This window comes from Heterocephalus glaber, unplaced genomic scaffold (genome assembly GCF_053883595.1).
Source record: "Heterocephalus glaber isolate CG9 unplaced genomic scaffold, H.glaber_assembly_v1.0 deba00001479, whole genome shotgun sequence".
NCBI classification, from domain to species: Eukaryota; Metazoa; Chordata; class Mammalia; order Rodentia; family Bathyergidae; genus Heterocephalus; species Heterocephalus glaber.
This window is the reverse complement of record NW_028258316.1, coordinates 458,156-478,186: the sequence shown is the minus strand read 5'-3', so window position 1 is coordinate 478,186 and position 20,031 is coordinate 458,156. Positions and strand designations below refer to the sequence as shown.

At 46.2% G+C, this 20,031-nt stretch overlaps 1 protein-coding gene across 22 annotated transcripts in view; it reads left to right on the top strand.

Annotated features, from left to right (window-relative positions):
- The first annotated feature begins 1,207 nt into the window (after positions 1–1,207).
- Positions 1,208–20,031, top strand: part of Ehmt1 (euchromatic histone lysine methyltransferase 1) — a 192,149-nt gene continuing 173,325 nt past the window's right edge. For 3 of the 22 annotated variants that reach the window (XM_087182590.1, XM_087182606.1, XM_087182585.1), the window contains exon 1: positions 1,208–1,315. In XM_087182590.1, the coding sequence (XP_087038716.1) occupies positions 1,253–1,315 (63 nt within the window). In that variant the 5' untranslated portion in view covers positions 1,208–1,252. Of the gene's footprint in view, positions 1,316–1,565; positions 2,122–3,353; positions 3,445–5,322; positions 5,379–20,031 lie in introns of those variants that run through there. The other 19 variants (XM_087182594.1, XM_087182591.1, XM_087182600.1 and 16 more) reach the window with 17 other exon arrangements.

Below are 20,031 nucleotides of genomic sequence, written 5' to 3'. Positions count from 1 at the left end.
GACAGCTGGGATTCTCCATAGCATCCCCCCCGCCCAACCTTTTGGAAGAACACTGTAATTGGAAAGTTGTGTCTTTAACTTATCAAAGTGCTGCTGTAGAGGCTGCAGTCCTTGAGCAGATACTATGAGCGTAGTGTATTTTGTCCTTCAATTTCTGTGCAGTTGGAAGCATCAGCAAATTTTGGTTATGTCCAGAGTTAGCTCTGCTACAGTTTCTCGTTCTCTGTAGACAACTCATGTTCTTTAGGGCTTTCTCCTTCAACACTGACAGAAATGTAGCCTCAGCTTCTTCACCGCCAGAGGCAGCCTCTGCCGTGAGTTTCGTTTTCAAGTCCAATCCTATTTCTGAGTCTGTGCCACCACCCTTCCCTCCTCCTTTCTGGGGCTCCCTGGTGGAAATCTTGGTGTAGGCTCAGTGCTTTCTGGCCCAACAGGTTATTATCACTCTGAACACGTTTTCTATTCTGTCTACTCAGAAATTCAATGTTTTTTCCATCCTAACGAAGCACTCATCATGCACTGTGGTCCTAACTTTTGCAGTGTGAGGTATGAGGGCAAAACTAGCACTTTTTTTTTCTTTCACAATTTCATGGATTGACGATTTGTTCTTACCAGAGGTTAGCAACCTCAGCATACTTTTTCCTTTCCTTATTAAGTCAAGAACGTTCACCTTTTCACTTAGAGCACGTTACAGCTTCTCTTTGGCATAGTCGAGTCGCCTGGCATCACCACTCTCGCGCTTTGGGGCCACCATCAGGCAAGCTAAGTTCCACGGAACCAAGCTCCGCGGCACCGCCTCAGCGGCTGGTGGCGGCCCGGGCGGGCAGCGCGCCTGGTGGGACCACGCTGGAGGAAAGGACGGTCGCGCCGGCCGGATAGGACGGCAAGGCTTAGTCTGCTACTCAGAAGGGCGAGCAACTGAAAAGCTAGGGATTACTTATTTCTAGAATTTCCCATGTAATATTTGTGGTAATGGTAAGGAAGGCAAAACTGCTAAGAATAGGAGACCACCTCCAGCCACCACCACAAGCCCACAGAGCGGCTTCTTTGGGCAGTTCTGAGCCCTGCAGCTTGATGGGCAGTAGCGCCACGGGAGGACTCCAGCGCGCAAGCGCCGCCCGTCCCCACTCCAGTACGCAGGCGCCATAGGGTTCCGGCCCTGGTACGCAGGCGCAGCGCTGGTGTGCGCGCAGGCGTAGATGCAGGCGGCGGGCCCCGCCCCGGCCCTGAGCCGCGAGGCGCGGGCGGGGCGATGGCGCGCGGGAGGGGCGGGGCCACGCTGCGGGCCCGGGCCATGGCCGCCGCGGATGCCGAGGTGAGGCGCTGGGCCGCGGGGCCGTGTGGGGGCGACGGGAGGCGCGGGTGGTGGCGGCGCGGGGGCGGGGGCCCGGGTGCCTGGCTGGCGGCGGGCCGGGCGGGGCTGCGCGTGCAGGCCGCCGCCGCCACAGGCCAGGCCGCGCCAAGGCCCCCGCGTCCGGCCCGCGCTCCGCCGGCGCGCTTTGTGCGTGCGGCCCGGGCGGCGACGGCGGCTCGCCACCCGCTGCCCTCCCACCGCGGGGCCAGTCGGCCGGGCGGGCCGGACCGTGTCGGGCGGCGGAGACAAAGGGAAAGTCGGGGCGGCCAACTCGGCGCCGCGGAGGCAAGGCTGGCCCGCGCCGGCGGCCCGCGTCGTGACCTTTTGCTCCCGGAGAGAGTGGCACCATCTTTATGGAAAAGTTGGCCGGACCGGCGCGCTCTCGGCGGACAAAGCCGCTCGCCGCTCGCGGGGGGCGCGGGGGCGCAAGTTTATCCCGGACACAGCCGCACGGGCCGGGACGGCGAGTTGGCGTTCTTTTGTTCGTGGTGGTGGCCTTCCCCTCGCTCGTGGCCAGGATAGTTTGTCCTGGTTGCACCCGCAAGGTGGACCCGGGCTTTCCGGCGAGAACGAGCGCGGGCGCCGCGGGTGCAGAGGCAGCGTGCTCTCTGGGTGAAGGAAGCGGCCGGCGTGGAGCAAACTGCTCGCCCCGCAGTTTTTCTCTGAAATTAGCCACAGGAGAAGTAGCTGCTGGGACTTCTAGACCTCAGAAAGTGAAGGTGTTGTGAGGAGCTGATGCATAAGGCTTAATGATATGGTAACCTCCGGTAATGCCTGGCTATTGCTTTTCTTTATTATTCTTGCGTTTTAGGGGGTATTGGTGTAAGTAAACTGGGTTTGTGTGAGAGTCCTCAGATTGCATGCAAGAAGTATGTGTTGTGTACCAGCAAGGTTCAAGGACCAAGTTTGGCCCTGGGGACAGATAAGTACATTAGAGCATTCCAAGTAACTTCCAGGCTTACATGGAGGTGTGTAGGAATTAATGATACAATTTATTGAGCACCTGCTGTGTCCCAGGCACTGTGCGAGCCTTCAGAGGCGTTACCTCAGTACTTCCAAATACTACTGCAGCAGGTACTATTATTTCCTATTTAACAGGTGAAGAAAATAAGACTTGGTAGGAGTTAAATGACTGATGAGTTGTAGGCCTAGCACTTATTCAGTGTATGGCACATATTAAGTGTTTAATAAATGGAGCAGTGAATGGTCTCTGATGACTCCGATTCCACAGGCAGCTAGTGGGCTTGATGGAAGGCGTGTCAGCCAGTGACAGCCGTGTTATTGAGTCCTTATTTGGGCCCTCCATGCCACGGTGAGTGAGTTTACTCATGAAAGCCTGCTAGTAGTCTTATGTAGCTTCTGTTATATCCTCATTTGCAGATGAGGAAACAGGGACAGTGAGGTAAAGATGCAGCTGGTATGCTAAAGAACCAATACTTGCCAAACCCATCTTGTATCTGGGGTGGTCATTTTAGGTTTTTGTGTTTTTTTTGGTACCGGGGATCGGACTCGGGACCTTGTGGTTGAGAGGCAGGAGCCGGAATCACTGATCTAAATCCCCGGCCCTCATTTTAGGTTAATAAAGGCTCTCTTGGGCCGGGGATTTAGCTCAGTGGATTCGCCGCCTGCTGTGCAAGCGCAAGGACCCGAGTTTGATCCCCGGTACCCCCCCCCAAATATAAATAAATAAAAAAATAAAGGCTCTCTTTTAAGATTTTTGATTCTAGGTGTTTGTCAGAGAGTTGCATGATAGGGAGAGTCTCTTCTGCAGTGCCAAGGATGCTGGCCCACTGGAGGTGGGTAACCCTGTCGCGAGAGTCTGGGAAATTGTTACTGGGTGAGGGTTCACCAATTGCCAAATTGATTAGCCAAGCTGACCCTTGAAACTTATGTAACTGCATATTCTTTCTTTTTTTGAGCTGCAGATAGTCAACACATTTTCACACTAAAAAGAGCAACTAAGGTAGTGGAATACATCTTTCCATCCTCTATTTTGTAGGTCAGAAAGTGAAGGCTCCTTTCGTGGTGCTTAAATAGATGTCCACGTTCGCTTCGGATCAGAGGCCAAAGAGGTGCATAAAGGTCAGCAGGTGTGGCTTTCCAGGCAAATTCTGTGCTTATCTATCAGGTGGCTAGGTGGCTACTATGTATCTCTTCCTTTAATCTTACTTGATTTAAAAAATAATATATAGGCATTCACAATTTTAAAAAGTCAGTTAGTGCTAAAAGACATTTTAAAAAGCTCTTTCCGGGCCTGGGATTTAGCTCAGTGGTTCCGGCACCTGCCTCGAGGAAAAAAAAAATGCTCTTTCCTCCTGTCTTTGTAGAGCGACTGAAGGGATTTGGAACTCACATGTTTACTTCAAATAAATGTTTGTGTTGTCTTTATTTACCTATTTTAGGGATTACCAATGCACTTCCGCAGAGAATAGATGAGTTTTTTTTTCTGGTACTGAGGATTGAACCCAGGGCTTTTGTTCCCTTAGCTGGGTGCATAGCATTTTCCTAGGATTCTCCCTGCCATTCCTCCAACTCAGGTGCTGTCTGTCTATCTGTCCTCCCTCATGGTGGAATGTTCTCCAGTAGCTTTCCAAGAGCGGAGCTGTGGGAGGCAAGCTTTGGGGGCTTGGATGTCTGAAAATGTGTTTGTTCTACCGCTATACTTGAAGAGTAAGTTTGAGTAGGGGTGGAATTCCTCTTTGGAAGTAATTTTTGTTTTTAAATAGTCTTGTATGTAGTTTGGGCTGGCCTTGAACCCACTATGTAGCCCAGGCTGGCCTCAAACTTGCAGCAATCCTCCTGCCTCAGCCTCACAAGTGCTGGGATCACAGGTGTGCGACACCCCACCTGGCTTGGTTGGAAGTAATTTTGAATGATTTTTCCCCCAATGCTGGGGATTGAACCCAGGGTGTCTAGCATATTAGGCAAGCTCTCCACTACTGAGCTCTGTTCCTAGCTCATTGGAAGTCATTTAAAAGTCTTGGCCCCAGTATTTTTCATTGCTGGTATTGAGAAGTCCAGTTTAATTCTTAATCCTTCCTGTTATTCCTCCACCAAACTTTTAGGATTGGTGTATCCTTGATTTCCCTAGTGTTCCTGATATGCTTAGTGCTAGCCCTTTTCCTTTGTCATGTAGGGTTCTAAATATGAAATCTGGAGCTTGATGTCTTTCATTATCCCCGGCTGTATTCTTTATTCTTTTCTTTTCCAGTTTCACTTCTGTATTAGTTGCCCCCCCCCCCCTTTTTTTTTTGGTATGGGGGATGGAGCTCAGGGCCTTCGAGCTGAGCTATATACCCAGCCCATTTTTATTTTGAGGCATGGTCTTGCTAAATTGCCTGGGTTGGACTGGAACTTGTGATCTTCTGTCTCAGTCTTCCAGAATGCTGGGATTACAGGCATGTGCCACCATATATTCTTTTGATTTAACCTTTTTTTTTTTTTGAGATAGGGTCTCACTGTGTAGTTCAGGCTGCTCTTGAAGTCAGTGTGTAGCCCAGGCTGGCTTCCAACTCACAGTAATCCTCCTGCCCCAGCCTCCTGTGAGCTGGGATTACAGGCATGCACCACCATGTCCAGCTCTTGAATTTTTTTTTATCCCTGTCATGTTTTAGTCTTCTTTTTCTACTTTTTGGAAGCTTTTTTTTTTTTTGGTACCGGGGATCAAACTCAGGTCCTTGTGCTTGCGCAGCAGGCGGCGAAACCACTGAGCTAAATCCCTGGCCCTGAACTTTAAACTTTTGCTGTTATATTTTCATATTCATTCCTATGCTTTGGCCTTTTTTTAGTACATTGTGTTCTTATTTTATGTATATAATATGTTTTAATTACAGCTAAAATTAAAAATTAAAGTTATTAGTTATGAAGTTATTTTAAAATTTATTTTGTATTCTTCATTGTTTTGTTTCCTTCTTTGCATTCCCTTTTGTTGCTTTACTTTTTTCTTGTTGTTTTTGTTTTTATTGCAGCACTGGGGATTGAACCTAGGGCCTCATGTATGCTATGCAAGAAGTCTACCACTGAGGTAAATCCCCAGCTCTTTTGATTTTATTTAAAGATAAAGGCTTGCCAAATTGCCCTGGCTGGCCCTAAACGTGCAATCTTCATGTCTCAGCTTCCTGAGTATCTGGGATTGCAGGTGTCTGCCACCATGACTGGCTGTTTTGATCTTTTTCATAATAGAAATCTTCTAGTGTCTGATGATCTTTGGCCGTGTAGTTGCCTGTAAGAATAAAATACTGAACCTGAAAAGCTGAGGGTTTGAGGGTGTGTTTACTTGTAGCTTTCACTGTGGGGCAGTGGTTGGGTGCTGTTTTAGGTTTGTTCTCCAGCAAATGTTCCTGTCCTTTGGTCTGTTCTCTGGGGTGGTTTAGTTTCCTTAGAGAATGATTCATCAGTCTCTTGCCTTATTGGTACAGATGCTCCTCAACTTGTAATGGTGTTGCAGATTGAGAATAACTTAAGTTTTAAATGCATTTAGTACTCCTAATCTACTGAACACTGTAACTCAGAAATACAGTATTGTGGGCTGTAAGTTTACCCCTGTGATTTTTTTTTTTTTTTTTTTTTTTTTTTGGTACAGGGATCGAACTTAGAACCTTGTGCTTGAGAGGCAGGCGCCACGCCACTCAGCTAAATTCCTGGCCTTACCCCTGTGATTTTATGGGCTCACTGCCACTGCCCAGCCTCTCAAGAGAGATGGAACTGCATGTTCTAGCCCAGGAGATCAAAATTCAAAATATGGTTCCTGTTGAATACGCTTGGCTTTGCACCCTCATAAAGTTGAAAAATTCTGAGTTGAACCATTGTCAGTTGGGAGCCATTTGTGCAAGCGGATGTTCTGGGGGAGGGAGAAGAGGGTCTTTCCCCTGGTTCAGGAGGTAGCCCTTTCCCAGGCTTTTATCTTTTGTGGAGAAGCTCCTGGCTTTCTCTGTGCCTGCTATTCCTGAGTGCGGTGCATTTCTGGTGTTTTACAGGGCTGAGCCTCTAGTCTCCTGTGGCTACAGAAGAGGAGTCTTGCCAGACTATTCTTTTGTGGGTTTTTACACCCACTCCCCTTGCAGGCTCCAGGCATCACCCATGTTTTCTTAGCCTTTCAGTGGGGTCAGTCAGCCTGTTTGTCAGCATTGTCCCTGCCCCCTCCTTTTTCTTTATTCTGTGGAATGATTTAGTTTTCTTCTATTTCCTATTTGTGATTTGTTAGCTTTTTTCCCTTTTCTCTTTTTTTTAGTTTTGGGGAGTGAACTCAGGGTCTTGGGTATACACTAGGTAAGCACTTGTCTTAGTTACTTTTCTCTTGTTGCTGATACAAAATGCCTGACTCCCAGAGTTGAAGGGAGAAAGGTTTATTTAGCTCCCAGTTTGTAGAGGTTTCAGTCCATAATCCGGTTGGCTCCACAGGCATTGTGAACGAGAAGTAGTTCATGCCTTGCAGAAGGTAGCAAAGTTAAATAAGAGACAACCACAGCTCTTTCTGTCCCTTATATCTTATTCAGGCTACTTAGGGCAGGTAGCACTCACAGCCTTAATCCTAGTGCCCTTGATCCCAGCACTGCATCAGCAATCAATTCCAGTGTCACATGCTCTAGATCTGGCCACCTCTGAAAAAGCCCCACCTATGATTGCCTGAGGGTTGGGGGACATGTACACACAAGCCATAACAGCACTCTACCACTGGGGTGCCTCCCCAGCCCTGTGTTGAGTTTTCAGATGTTTCCTTGATGGAGTTTTTCTCTTTCCTGTCCTTCTTTTCTTTGGTTGATTTTTGGTAAAAGAAGGGGGAGGATCAGAAGCATCTGTTCTCGAACTTGAGAAGTAGTTCCCACTTGCACAGTGGACAGGTCCAGTTATCTGGGGTTTACTGTGTGGTCTGTGCTGGGAAGGCTCAGTCCTAACAGGACAGTAGGAGTAATGCTTGTGTCTCCACCCTGTCACCCACAGGACAACTATAGGTAGCTTTTTATGTTTAAGGTCCTTGGTCAGTGTCGAGTAGGGGCTAGTGCCCTGGCTTTCTGCCTCTGCCTTCTAATTGCTTACCTTCATATTGCGTTTGACTTTGAAAATCATTTAGTTTATGAGAACCATATTTTGGGTTCTTTCCTTTAGGAATGTTATGTTAATGCTAGAATCAGTCTGACTCTTCAGAGGTGGCATTCCCTTTGAAACAGATCACCATTTCTTTTTTTGATACTGGGGATTGAACTCGGGTCCTTGTGATTGCAAGGCAGGCATGGAACCGCTGAGCTAAATTACCCTGGCCCCAGATCACCATTTCTGATAGAAGCTTTTACCCTAGGGTCAGTGTAGTTTGATTCAGTTCAAGTTGCTCAGTGACCTAACCACGTGGGGAATGGCTATGAGAGCTGTTAATTCGGCCTTTGGCAAATATACAAAAATCATCAATTCCAGAAATGAGAATTTCCTTAACTTTTTTGTTTTTATTTTATTTAATGGTTTTAGCTCAGGCTGGCCTTGAACTTGCAGTGATCCTCCTGCCTCAGATCCTGAGTCCTGGGAGTACAAACACACCACCATGCTTGGCTATTTTATTTTATTTTATTTTGTGGTACCAGGGATCAATCTTGCCTTGCACTTGCGAGGCAGGTGGTGGAACCACTGAGCTAAATCCCTGGTCCTGGCTATTTTATTTTTTGAAACAAGTTCTCACTGTGTAGCCTAGTCTGGCCTTGAACTTGTGATCCTTCTGCCTCAGTCTCCCAAGTGCTGGAATTATAGGTATGTGCCATCATTGTCACTTATTTTTTATTTTTAATTTTTTTTTGGTACCGGGGATCGAACTCGGGTCCTTGCGCATGCGCACATGCTCACTTATTTTTAAATTTTATTTTATTTTATTTTTATTTTTTTGGTATCAGGGATCGAACTCAGGACCTTGTGCTTTCGAGGCAGGCGGTGGAACCACTGAGCTAAATCCCTGGCCCTGTTATTTTATTTTTTAAATCAGATTTTTTTTTTTCTTCAGAGACAGGGTCTTACTATGCATTCCATGCTGGCCTTGAACTCAGGGCTATCCTCCTGCTTTACCCTCCCCAGTGCTGAGATTACAGGCATACACCATACGCCCATCTTTAAATTTTATTTAAAAAAGAAAAACAAAAACCGGGGATGGGAGTGTTAGCTCAGTGGTGGAATACTTGCTTAGCATGTGGGAGGCCCCAGGGTCTAATTTAAAGAACAAAAGCCAGCAAACAAAAACACCCCTCCCCACAAAAACCCCTAGCTCTACTACTGAGCTACACCCTCAGCCCTGTTTTGTTATTTAACTTTTTTTTTTCTTTTGTGGTACTGGGAATTGAGCCCAGGGCCTTCATACTGAGCTACAATCCCAACCCTTTTTTATTTTTTATTTTGAGACAGGGTCTTGCTAAATTGCTCAGATTGGGCTGGAATTTGGAATCCTCCTTCAGCATCTTAGAGTGCAGAGATTCCAGACATGAACCACCACACGTGGCTTTTATTTAACTCTTACTTTTCATATATTAAAAATAATTTCTTTGAAAGCTTCAGATTTTGCAAAAACAAAGCTAGAGCGTTAGCTTTTCCAAGGTAGCATTCCCTTTGAAATGGTGTCTTCATGTGTAATAGGTCACTTTCCCAGTGTATCAGTGTAAATTGGTATTTTATTTTGAAGAAGTTTTTGGGCATCTTTTTCAAATCCACTTTTTGTTTTGTTTTGGTAGTGCCAGGATGAATCAGGATGTCACATGTGCTACGCAAGTGCTCTGCCACAGAGCCATACTCCCAACCCTTTATTCCGCTTTTATTGGGTTGGTGATTACTGATCACACCTGCCTGGGCAATTTAGCAAGACCTTTTCTCATATGATAAAGATGGCTGGGGATGGTGCTCAGTGGTAGGGTGCCTGGGTTCCACTCCTCATACTGAAAAAATATAACACTGTTTCCAAGGGGCTGATAAGCATTTATTGAGCACCATTTATTGATGAAATACTATTTTTTTGTTGTTTTTTGAGGCAGGATCTCCCTTTGTAGTTCAGGCTGGCCCTGAACTCACTATGTACCCCAGGCTGGCCTCGAACTCAGAGTGATCCTCCTGCCTCAGCCTCCTGAGTGCTGGAGCTACAGGTGTGCGCCACCATTCCTGGCTCTGATGAAGTGCTGTTTTAGATGTTTGTAAGACAAACTTTTGAAATTGGTCCTTGATTTCACTGAATTTAATAGGGTAATAGAACAAGTATCCCTGAACAAGAAATGAGATGGAGTCAGTTAAAAGTAACCAAGAGAAAGCTGCAGAATTGCCCCTGTGGCTGCAGCAAAGTCTGTTGAGGAAGTTAAGTTAATCTCTCTTTTTTTCTTTGGAGATGAGGCCTCACCGAGTTGCCCAGGACAGCCTTGAGCTTGTGCCTTGAGCTTGTGATTCTCCCATAGCTGGAATTACAGGGATGTACCATGGTGTGTGGCTCTTGTCCAAATCTTATCTTTCATCTTTATTTCTTTTCTTTGTGGTAGAGGTGATTGAATTTAGGACCTTTGCACTGAGCTGCATCCCCAGCCCTCCTTCAACCCCTTTAGATTTTTTTTGTTGCCCAGGCTGGGCTCAAATATGCAACAGTCCTCCTGCTTTAGCCTACCAGAGTGCTGGGATTATAGGTGTGCACCTGAGTGCCTGGTTTAGGGATTTTTTTTTTTTTTTTTTGAGATAGCCTTCCTATCTAGGTTGGGCTGGCTTTTGACTGAACTATATAGCCCTGCCTGGCTGCAAACTAGAGATGATCTGCTGCCTCAGCCCCCTGAGTGTTGGGATTATAGATATGTGCCACCATGCCCACCTAAAATTATTATTATTATTATTATTTTTTGGTACCAGGGATCAAACTCAGGACTTTGAGCTTGCGAGGCAGGCGCAGCACCACTGAGCTGAATCTCAGGTCTGAGTCTCACTCTTGATAAGGCTGTGCTAGAACTCATTTAGAAGGGCTGTAGCCACTAGGGGGTGTAATAACTATAGTGGTAGTGGTTTTTGAGTGCTTGATATGAGGTACTTTACTAAGTGATTATTAAAGTATGAAGTTTCTTTTTATTTTGAGACAGGGTCTTGCTATGTAGTTCAGGCTGGCCTTGAACTCGAAATGATCCTCTTGCTTCAGCCTCCCAAGTTCTGGGATTACAGGTGTGCCTCCTCTGTAATGTGGGGCAACCTCCCGTCTGCAGTTCAGATGGGGTTTTTTAGAGTCCTTGCAGTGACTCTGTCAGGTAGGTCTTCTATTCCAATTCTTTCATTTCATAGAAGAGAAAAAGGAGTGTCTTTTTTATTTTTTATTTTTATTTTTTGGTACCAGGGGTCAAACTCGGGTCCTTGTGCTTGCGCAGCAGGCAGTGAAACCACTGAGCTACATCCCCGGCCCAGGAGTGTCCTTTTTTGTGAGGTAATCTGAGGTATCCTTTGGGTTATAAAGTAGCAAAAAAGTAAAACCTCCTTAAGGGTCAGAAAAGTCGCTGGACCTGGTGGTGCACATTTGTAAGCCTAATGCTCTGGGAGGCTGAGGCAGTAGGACTGTAAGTTTGAGCCCAGCCTCAGCAATTTAATGAGAACCTGAAAAAATAAAAAGCAAAGTGGGCTGGGGATGTAGCTCAGCAGGAAGGCCCTGGGTTCACTCCCAGTAACCAAGGAAAGAGAGAAACAGTGAGGTTCAGGTCTCCTGTCTGCTGGTGGTCCTAGCTGTTGACTGGGGTGGGGAGCGATTCTCAGCATGCTGATGACGGCTCCTGTGTGAAGCTGTGCTGTCCAGGCTGGTGCTCAGCTTGGTCAGGGGAGTTTGAGGCAGTCTACAAGGAGCATAGCCTTAGCCTTGTGCTCCCGTCTTACCGCTCCTGTGTCCATTTCTTTGTCCTGGCTGGTCACTGTGGAGTAGTGCATGGTACTCAGGGTGTTCCACACAGGTGTGCTGGCTCCTTCCCGCTTCCTGTTTCCATTTTCCTGCAGGTGACTTTGTTTTGCATTGTAAGGTTTGTGTGTGTGACTGACTGTAGCAGGATGGACCCTGGCCCCTCCTGCACTTTGTTACCCCCTGCCCTTGGCAGAGGCTGAGAGGAAGCACGGGCTGAGATGGCTGTGGGGTGCAGCAGAGTCTCTGCTCAGGAGAGCTGATGGTGATGGGATAGATGTGTCTTCTGGAGCGCCTTTGGGCTCTCTCCTGTCTGGCATCAGTTGTCCAGCGTCTGGGGAGTAAGGACAGTGGTAACTGGGCTCCAGCAGGTCCCAAGCTGCTTGTTGAGCATGAGACCAGCCCTGGTGGTCTTTGTGCCACCTTGTTCTGTTCTTGCTGTTGTATACTCTCTGGCCTCCTCGCAGGCTCAGGATGAGCTACACTTTCCAAGGTGTGGGCCGTCTGCTCTCTGAGTCTTGTCAGTCAGCATGAAGTGTGTTGGGCTTAGGTTTGGGGGAGGCTCCCCTCCGCACTTCAGATCCCTGGAGCCAGGGTGCAAGGGTTAGTTTGGTGCCCCCTGTGTGCACTGTGCCTCGGGGCTGTGGACGGAATGACATGTCCAGTGCCCAGGATGCTGTGTGCTGGGGAGGGAGGACATTGCCGAGAGGTTCACTTTCAGCAGGACCTGAAAGAAAACAGGACATTTGCCAGGCAGAGAACTCTGACCTTCGAGTCCTTGGGGGTGTGTGTGTGGGGCTGGCGCCTCTTTGCCCCAAAGTGAGATGGAGCTGGGGCTCACAGACTTCTGGTTTGGGGAAGCAGCAGGGCCCGGAGGAAGAGAAGAGCTTGCATGCTTTTTCTCATTGCCCACGGGAGGGCAGGGGCTACTCTGTCCTCGGAAGCTGAAGCCTCAAGGACCAGTGAGCAGAAGGACATTACTGACCTTGGCTTGTTTCTTAGGGCGAAATGTGTAAAGACAGAACATTGTCTCTAGTTCGTGAATATGGCCTGTGATAGTTTGTCATTTTGACTGTTTATAAGTGACAAAGCATTCATGTGGTAATTTCGTTACTTATACTGAGGAGAACTGTACTGATTTAATTTATGAATTGTTAGTGAATGCAGACTATTTTGGATTATACAACTGTGTAGAACTTTTTAGTGTGGATTTTTTTTTTTTTTTTTTTTAATTTTGAGACAGGGTCTTGCTACGTATAGTTCAGGCTGGCCTTGAACTCACTGTGTAGCCTGAACTCATGGCAGTCCTCCTGGCCCAGCCTCTCAAGTGTTGGATTTGGCACGGGTTTTATGATCAAGATCAAAACTTTGAGATGTGTTCTGGAGCATGTGTGGACTGGAACGGATGGAAAGAGTCAGCATGTTTCCCTTCTGTTGCTTATCACCTGCATTGCTTCCTGCAATATTGCTTTTGTGTTCTGCCTTATTTTCTATATTTTTGTATGGTGTCTAGCATTATTAACATTTTCTAAGCAGTACTGCATCCACTAGTTGTGGAGAAGACCTTGGATAAGTCACTTGACACTTTGAGGTCGAGCAGAGCCTTTCTGTGATCCGGGGTGCTTTCCCTGTGATGGTGCATGTTGAGCCCTCTGTGCCCCTCCAGTTGGGGACCCTTGTTCTGCTTTATGGGTGAGATAGGCCGGAGGTGTGCAGGCACCTGCCCAAGGGCTTGTCCTGTTCCTTGGAGAAGGAAGGGCATTGTGGCTCAGTGTGATATGGAGGGTAGAAGGCTGGGTGGCAGGACACAAACCCTTTGGGTCCTGGTCCTAACTGAGCAGCACTGGCAGCTTCTGGGCATCTTCAGAGGGGAAGAGGTACCTGCTGCAGCTGCTTGAGCAGGACAAGACCTTCAGGAAACATGGAAGGGTTCTGGGGAGAGGTGGCGGGAGTTTGGGTGTGAAGAACTAGTCGGATTCTGGATGTACATTTGAAGAAAGCGAAAAGGGAGTAAACAGGTGTCTTGGTCTGTTTGGTGCTGCTGTGACAGAATACTTGAAATTGGGTTGAAATGAACAGAAATGTATCGGCTCACAAACTTGGAGGCTAGGAAGCCCAGTGTCAAGGTGCGGGCATCAGTGAGGGCTTTCTTGCTCCATTTCCATGTGGTGATAGATGAGAGGGCAAGGAAGGGAGAGAAGGGAGGGCAAGAGGAGGCTGCATCCTTCTTCTTTGTTTTTGTTTTTTTTGGTACCGGGAATCGAACTCGGGTACTTGCGCTTGCGCAGCAGGCGGTGAAACCACTGAGCTAAACCCCCGGCCCTGCATCCTCCTTTTTTAATGGTGTTGATCTTGACCTCTTTTTTTTTTGGTACTGCGGATCGAGCTCGGGTCCTTGTGCTTGCGCAGCAGGTGGCGAAACCACTGAGCTAAATCCTTGGCCGTAATCTTGACCTCTTCATACTCTTAGAATGGCATTTTATTTATTTATTTATTTATTTATTTTTTTGGGTACCGGGGATTGAACTCGGTCCCTTGTGTTTGCAGGGCAGGCGGTGGAAAGAATGGCATTTAAATGTCAGCATAAGTTTTGGAAGAGACACAGTCAAACCATAGCAATCAGTGAAAGAAACAGGAGTCTTGAAAACCTGAGCGCGTGTCACTGTCTTTAGCTGAGATGTTGAAGTCTGCAGGAGCAGCAGGTTTGGGGAGAGGCTGGAGTTACCTTTAGACTGTCAGGGCCCAGTGTGGAAAAGGAAGGTATGGAGGGCCACAGAGCTCACTGAAGGGGTGTGAGCACCAGGAGCCCCTGAGATCACGCAGTTAGCAGAGGACACAAATAGCAGGAGAACTTGCCCAAGAAGTATTTTGTGCAGGTAGAGTGACCAGCTCTGTTGGCACATGCTAAGAGTGTGAGATCAAAACAGAGATTGGACCTCTGGATTTGGTAGTGTGGAGGTCCTTGGTGACGAGGGAAACACGTATTGCATTATCTAATTTAGTTGTAGCATCACCTACACGACGAAGCCTCCTATCCTCTCTAGAGTTTGATGACTTTCCCGCATAGCTAATCATCGTATAGCTGGATATGCCCTGAGCCCATGCAGAAGATGCTCTGGAAGAGCCTTCTGAACTAGGGGAAGGGCTGAGAAGAGGTCACATCGGGCTCGTTAGAGATGCTGGAGAGAATGAGAATCAACCTTCAGCCCTTCCTTACCTTGAAAACGCAGAGAAGATGAGTGCATCCAGTCAGAGGCTGAGTCTTGTGGTAGGGTGGAAAGCTGGACCAGGGTCCTTCCAGTCCTCTGCCTCCTGCTCTTGTAGGCAAGGGGAGCAGTGTAACTCCCAGCCTGTTAGATGTCAAATGTGCCGAGTCTGTGTCCCCCGAAACTGAATTCCAAGGAACAGTGGAGATTAAGAGTAGGAAAGATTTATTGAGAAATAGCTCCTGAGAAGAGGATGTGCACCCACCAAACTTTGTGGGTGGTGAGCAGTTGAACAGTGACAAGGTGTCCACATTTTGAGATCACTTGTTTAAGTGTTTTGTGACTTTACCCTGTTTCCAGGGCAGTGGCAGTGGGGTTAGGAGCTGCCTGAGGTGGACTGATAGAGTGTATAGGGATAGTGCTAAGGGTTCTTCTGGTCCTAAGGAAGGTTTCAAGGCAGGGAGTCACTTGATGAGGTTTGCACCTTCCCAAGGCCATTCTGTGCTGTGTGAAGAAGGGATTGTAGAGGGAGCTGGGGAGGAAGCAGGCGCAGTGCTCAGGAGGTGATGGGTGGTTTGATGTGGCAGAAGTGGAGGGTGAAAGACAACTCCCGACTCCTGGTGCTAGGCTTGAGCCAGAGTGGATTTCCTTGTTGTACAGCAGGGGTGGTGGTACCGCTGTTTCCTAAGACTTGGGTTGGCCCTGGAGTGGATTATCCTAGAGATGGCAAACTTTTCCGGCAAAGACTGGGTAATGAATATTTCAGTCTTTACACACCAAGAACCAAAATGAAACATAACTATAAAATTTTTATTTACTTATTTTTTGTGGTGCTGAAAATTGCTCTCAAAATAGGTAGTGGCAGGCCAGCATCAGTGGCACTGTGCCTGCCTTACAAGTGCAAGGTCCTTTTTGTTTTTTTATTAAGTTTATTTATTGGTACATTTTAGGTATACAATATAGTTATATTCATCATTGTGATCTTGTACCTACCTGTACATGATGTATCTTGGTTCTTATTTTTTCCCCCTTCCCCCTCCCTCCCTTCAACCCCTCCAGTCCTCCCTATTTACAAAGATTTTTTTCCTATTTTTCCATTTTCTCATATTAATTCCATTCCCTTCTTTCCTTTCCCCTACCCCTCCCACTTTCCCCTCCCCTTTGCCCCTTTTCTTCCTATTTCACATTATCTATTATACCTTTTAGTCCTTCTTTACACTTTCAGTTTCTAACACTAGAGAAACTATTCAGTATTTACACATGTGTGTCCTGTCTAGGCAAGTGTTTTGCTGCTGAGTTACACCCTCATCCCCCAAGAGCATATTAATTTTTATTTATTTTTTTGGACCTTGCACTTTTGAGGCAGGTGCGGTGCCACTGGACTAAATCTCTGGCATACGATTTATTTTTCTTGAGATGTGATTCCTGTACCATGAAATTCAAAATTTTAAGGTATAGAATTCAGTGGATTATTGTTGTATCACAGAGTTGTGCAACTATCACCACTACCTAATTTGAATTTTTTTGTACTGACGATTAAACTCAGGACCTTGCACTTGCAAGGCAGGCACAGTGCCACTGATGCTGGCCTGCCACTACCTTTTTTTTTGTACTGGGGTTCGAACTCAGGTCCTTGCGCTTGCGCAGCAGGCAGCGAAACCACTGAGCTAAATCCCCGGCCAGCCTGGTCTGTCTTTAAAAACCTGATTAGTGGGCCGGGGATTTAGCTCAGTGGTTTCGCCACCTGCTACGCAAGCGCAAGGACCTGAGTTCGATCCCCGGTACCCCCCCCACCCCCCCAAAACCGGATTAGTTATCTTAATATTGAATTGTAAAGGACCTTTATATATTCTAGATACAAGTATCTTATCAGATACGTAATTTACAAATATTAAATTTGATGTTTTTGAGGGTTTTTTTTGTTTTGCTTTGTTGTTGTATTTTTTTGAGACAGGGTCTTGCTGTGTACCTCAGGCCAGCCTAGAACTCACTGTGCAGCCCAGGCTGGCCTCAAGCTCACAGCGATCCTCCTGCCTCAGCCTCCCAAGTGCTGGGATCACAGGTGTGCGGCACCGCGCCTGGCTTTTTTTTCTTTTTGGTTGCTTGTGCTTTTGTTGTGATATCTAAGTCATGAAGTTGGTTTGAGACTTTTATAGTTTATATAATTTATAATTATAGATCTATAGTACTATAATATAGTAATTATAGTATAATCTGTAATTATAGTTCTTATATTTTAGGCTCTTGATTTATTTTGACTTAATCTTTATGGTGTGAGATTATATATATATATAATCTTTGTATGTGGTGGTTTTGTCTTTGTGTAGGGCTGGCCTATTGGTTCAAGCACCATTTATAGTTGGGAAGACCCCTTCTGCCATTGATTTGTCTGAGCACCCTTGTGGAGAATCAGTGGATTCTAATGTGAGGGTTAATTTCTGGCCCCTTTGCCCTATTGACCCATGAATTTGTTCCTACAGTGGTACAATTGACGTAGGAGAGATGTAGCCTCCAACCTGCTAGATGTAAGGTGTACCGAGTCTGTGTCCCCCCGAAATAGAATGAATTTCAAGGAACAACGGAGATTAAAAGTAGGAAAGGCTTATGGAGAGTGAGCTCCTGAGAGGCCAGAGGGGTCCCAAGAGGGTGGCCACTGTGGCCCTGTGTTGGGGATAATTTATTCAGGAAAGTCATAACGTGGGTACAGTGTGGGTCAAATACAGTCAGCCTACAGGATGACAGCACAGCCTCTTAGCTAACACTGATCCAGTGGGGAAGTGAGTCACGCAGCAAGGAAGAACAAAGGCATTTGGGGAGGATGGGTCCAGATACTCTGGACACCACCTGGGCAACTGACACCTATCTGGACCTGGTGGATCCGGTAGTGCTAATTACAGTATAATTCCAAGTTACTGCTGTCCCTTGGGGAGGCACGGAGGCCTGGCCACCGCATCTTTATCTTGAAGCCTGGCCTTCAGAGGCACCTCCAGCCACAATTGTGATGTCTGTATTTTTTCTGCTGATTTCCTTGAGAGCCCAGTCCTTTCTGTATATTAATTTCCGTCTAATTTAGCTGCCTATAATACAACCTTATGATTATTTTTTTTAACAAGAGTCTTGCTAACTTCCCTGGGCTGTTCTCAAATTTGTGAGCCCCCACCTCAGCCTGCTCAGATTACAGGGATGTACCTCCAAACCCAGATTCCTTGCATTTTTCCCTCCCTCTCTTCCTTTTGTGCTGAGGATTGAACTAGGACCTTCTAATTGAGCTACACCTCAACCCCTTTTTAAATTTTGAGATAGGATATGGCTAAATTGCTTAGGCTGGGCTCAACCTGTCATCTTCCTCAGCCTCCCAGAGGGCTGGGATTATAGGTGTGTACTACTGCTCTTGAGTCTACCCTTTGGATTTTGATACACATTTTAAGATCATGTTGTTAATATCTACAGTAAAACCTTTTGGGATTTTGATAGAAATTGTGTTGAACATGAAGATCAATTGGAGGTATTGCCATCTTAAGTCTTCTAATCCATGAACATAGGATATACGTTCATTTATTTGGGTCTTTGATTTTTTTTTTTTTCTTTTTGAAGTTTTTGTGGTGGGGCTCTGCTATATAGTCCAGGCTGACCTTGAACGTTCCTTGATGCCCTGGCTGACCTTGATTGTAGTCTTCCTGCCTCAGCCTCCTAAGTGCTGGGATTATAAGTGTGTGCCACCATGGCTGGCTCTTTTTAATTTCTTTAACAGTGTATTCATGTACAAGTTTTGCAGTTATTTCTTGGAAACAGGTGTTCTTTTTAATGCTATTATAAATAGCATTTAAAAAATTTTTATTTTTAGATTGGACTGTATGAGACATACAGTTGTTTTTTTGTTTGTTTGTTTGGGTACCAGGGATGGAATTCGGGTCCTTGCGCTTGCGAGGCAGGTGGCGGAACCACTAAGCTAAATCCCTGACCCCTATACACCTGTTTGTATAGACATATGGTTGATTTTTATATACTGATTTTGTAGCCTGCAACTTTGTTAAACTTGTTTTTTATCTCCAGTAGTTTTATTTTATTTTTTTTCAGAACTGGTAATTGAACTCAGAGCCTTTGTACTAAGTTTCAGGCTGGCCTTCAACTATGTGTGGAGGGTGGCCTTAAACTGTCAGCAATCCTGGGATTTCAGGCATGTGCCATCATGCCTGGTGTTCTTTTATTTATTTAATTTATTTGGTACTGGGGATCGAACTCTGGACCTTGTGCTTGTGAGGCAGGCTGTGGTACCACTGAGCTAAATCCCCGGCCCTTATTTTATCTTGAGACAGGGTCTTGCTAATTTGCTAAGTTGGGCAAGGTAGGCTCAAAGTTTTGATTCTCTGCTTCAGCCTCACAGACTTTTGTTTTCTTTTTTTGGGATGTGAATTTTTTTTGGTTTTCTCTGTACAAAATCATGTCATCTGAGAATAGTTTTTCATTTTCCTTTGAAATGTGGATACCTTATATAATTGTTTTCCCCTGCCTAGAGCCCTGGCTAGAATCTCCAGTAAATGTTGAATGGAGGTGGGAAGGTGGACATCTCAGCATCATCCTTGACCTTAGGGCAAAGCTTTCACACTCTCAGCAGTAAGTATAGTGTTAGCTGTGAACTTTTTTCATAGATGCCTTTTATCAGGCCAAGGAAGTTCTGTTTTCATTCCCAGTTTACTGAGTTTTTTTTTTTTTTTGCGGAACCAGCAATTGAACTCAGGACCTTGCACTTGCCAGGCAGGCACGGCGCCACTGAACTACATCCCTGCCCCCAGCTTGTTTTTGCAGTGGTGGAGCCTGAGCCCAGGGAGCATTTATCTATATCTCTAGCTACATCTCTACATCTCTACATCTCTAGCCTTTTAACTTTTCTAGTATTTTGAGACAGGGCCTTACAAAATTGCTTAGAGTGGCCTTAAACTTGTAGTCCTCCTGCCTCAGCCTCCTGAGGAGGTAGGATTATAGGGCATGCATTACCACACCTGGCCATTTTCTTAATCATAAACAGGTATTAGGGGGCCGGGGATTTAGCTCAGTGGTTCTGCTGCTGAAGTACAAGGTCCCAAGTTCCATCCCGGGCACTGCCTCCCCACAAAGGGGGTATTGGACTTTGTCACATGATTTTCCTTTATCTATGGAGGTGATTATGTGAGTTTTTTTCCCCTTTCTTTTTCTGGTGCTCTGCCACTGATCTAACTACACCTGCCATATCTCCCTTAGTAATGTGGGGTATTAAGTTGGCTTTTATATGTTGAACCAGTAAACTCATTTGGTTATGATAGCCAATCCTTTTTACATCTTTTTTTTTTGGTACCGGGGATCGAACTCTGGTCCTTGTGCTTGCACAGCAGCCGGCGAAACCACTGAGCTAAATCCTGGCCCCCTTTTTACATCTTGATGTATTTGATTTGCTAGCATTTTGTGGATGATTTTTGCATCTATAATTGTAAGTGGTTTTAGGTTGATTTGTAGTTTTATTTTTTGGCAGTACTGAGGATCAAATCCAGGGCCTTTGCAGTGAGCTACATTCCCAGCCTTTTTCGTTTTTTATGTTTTTGAGACAAAAGTCTCAATAAGTTGCTTAGTTG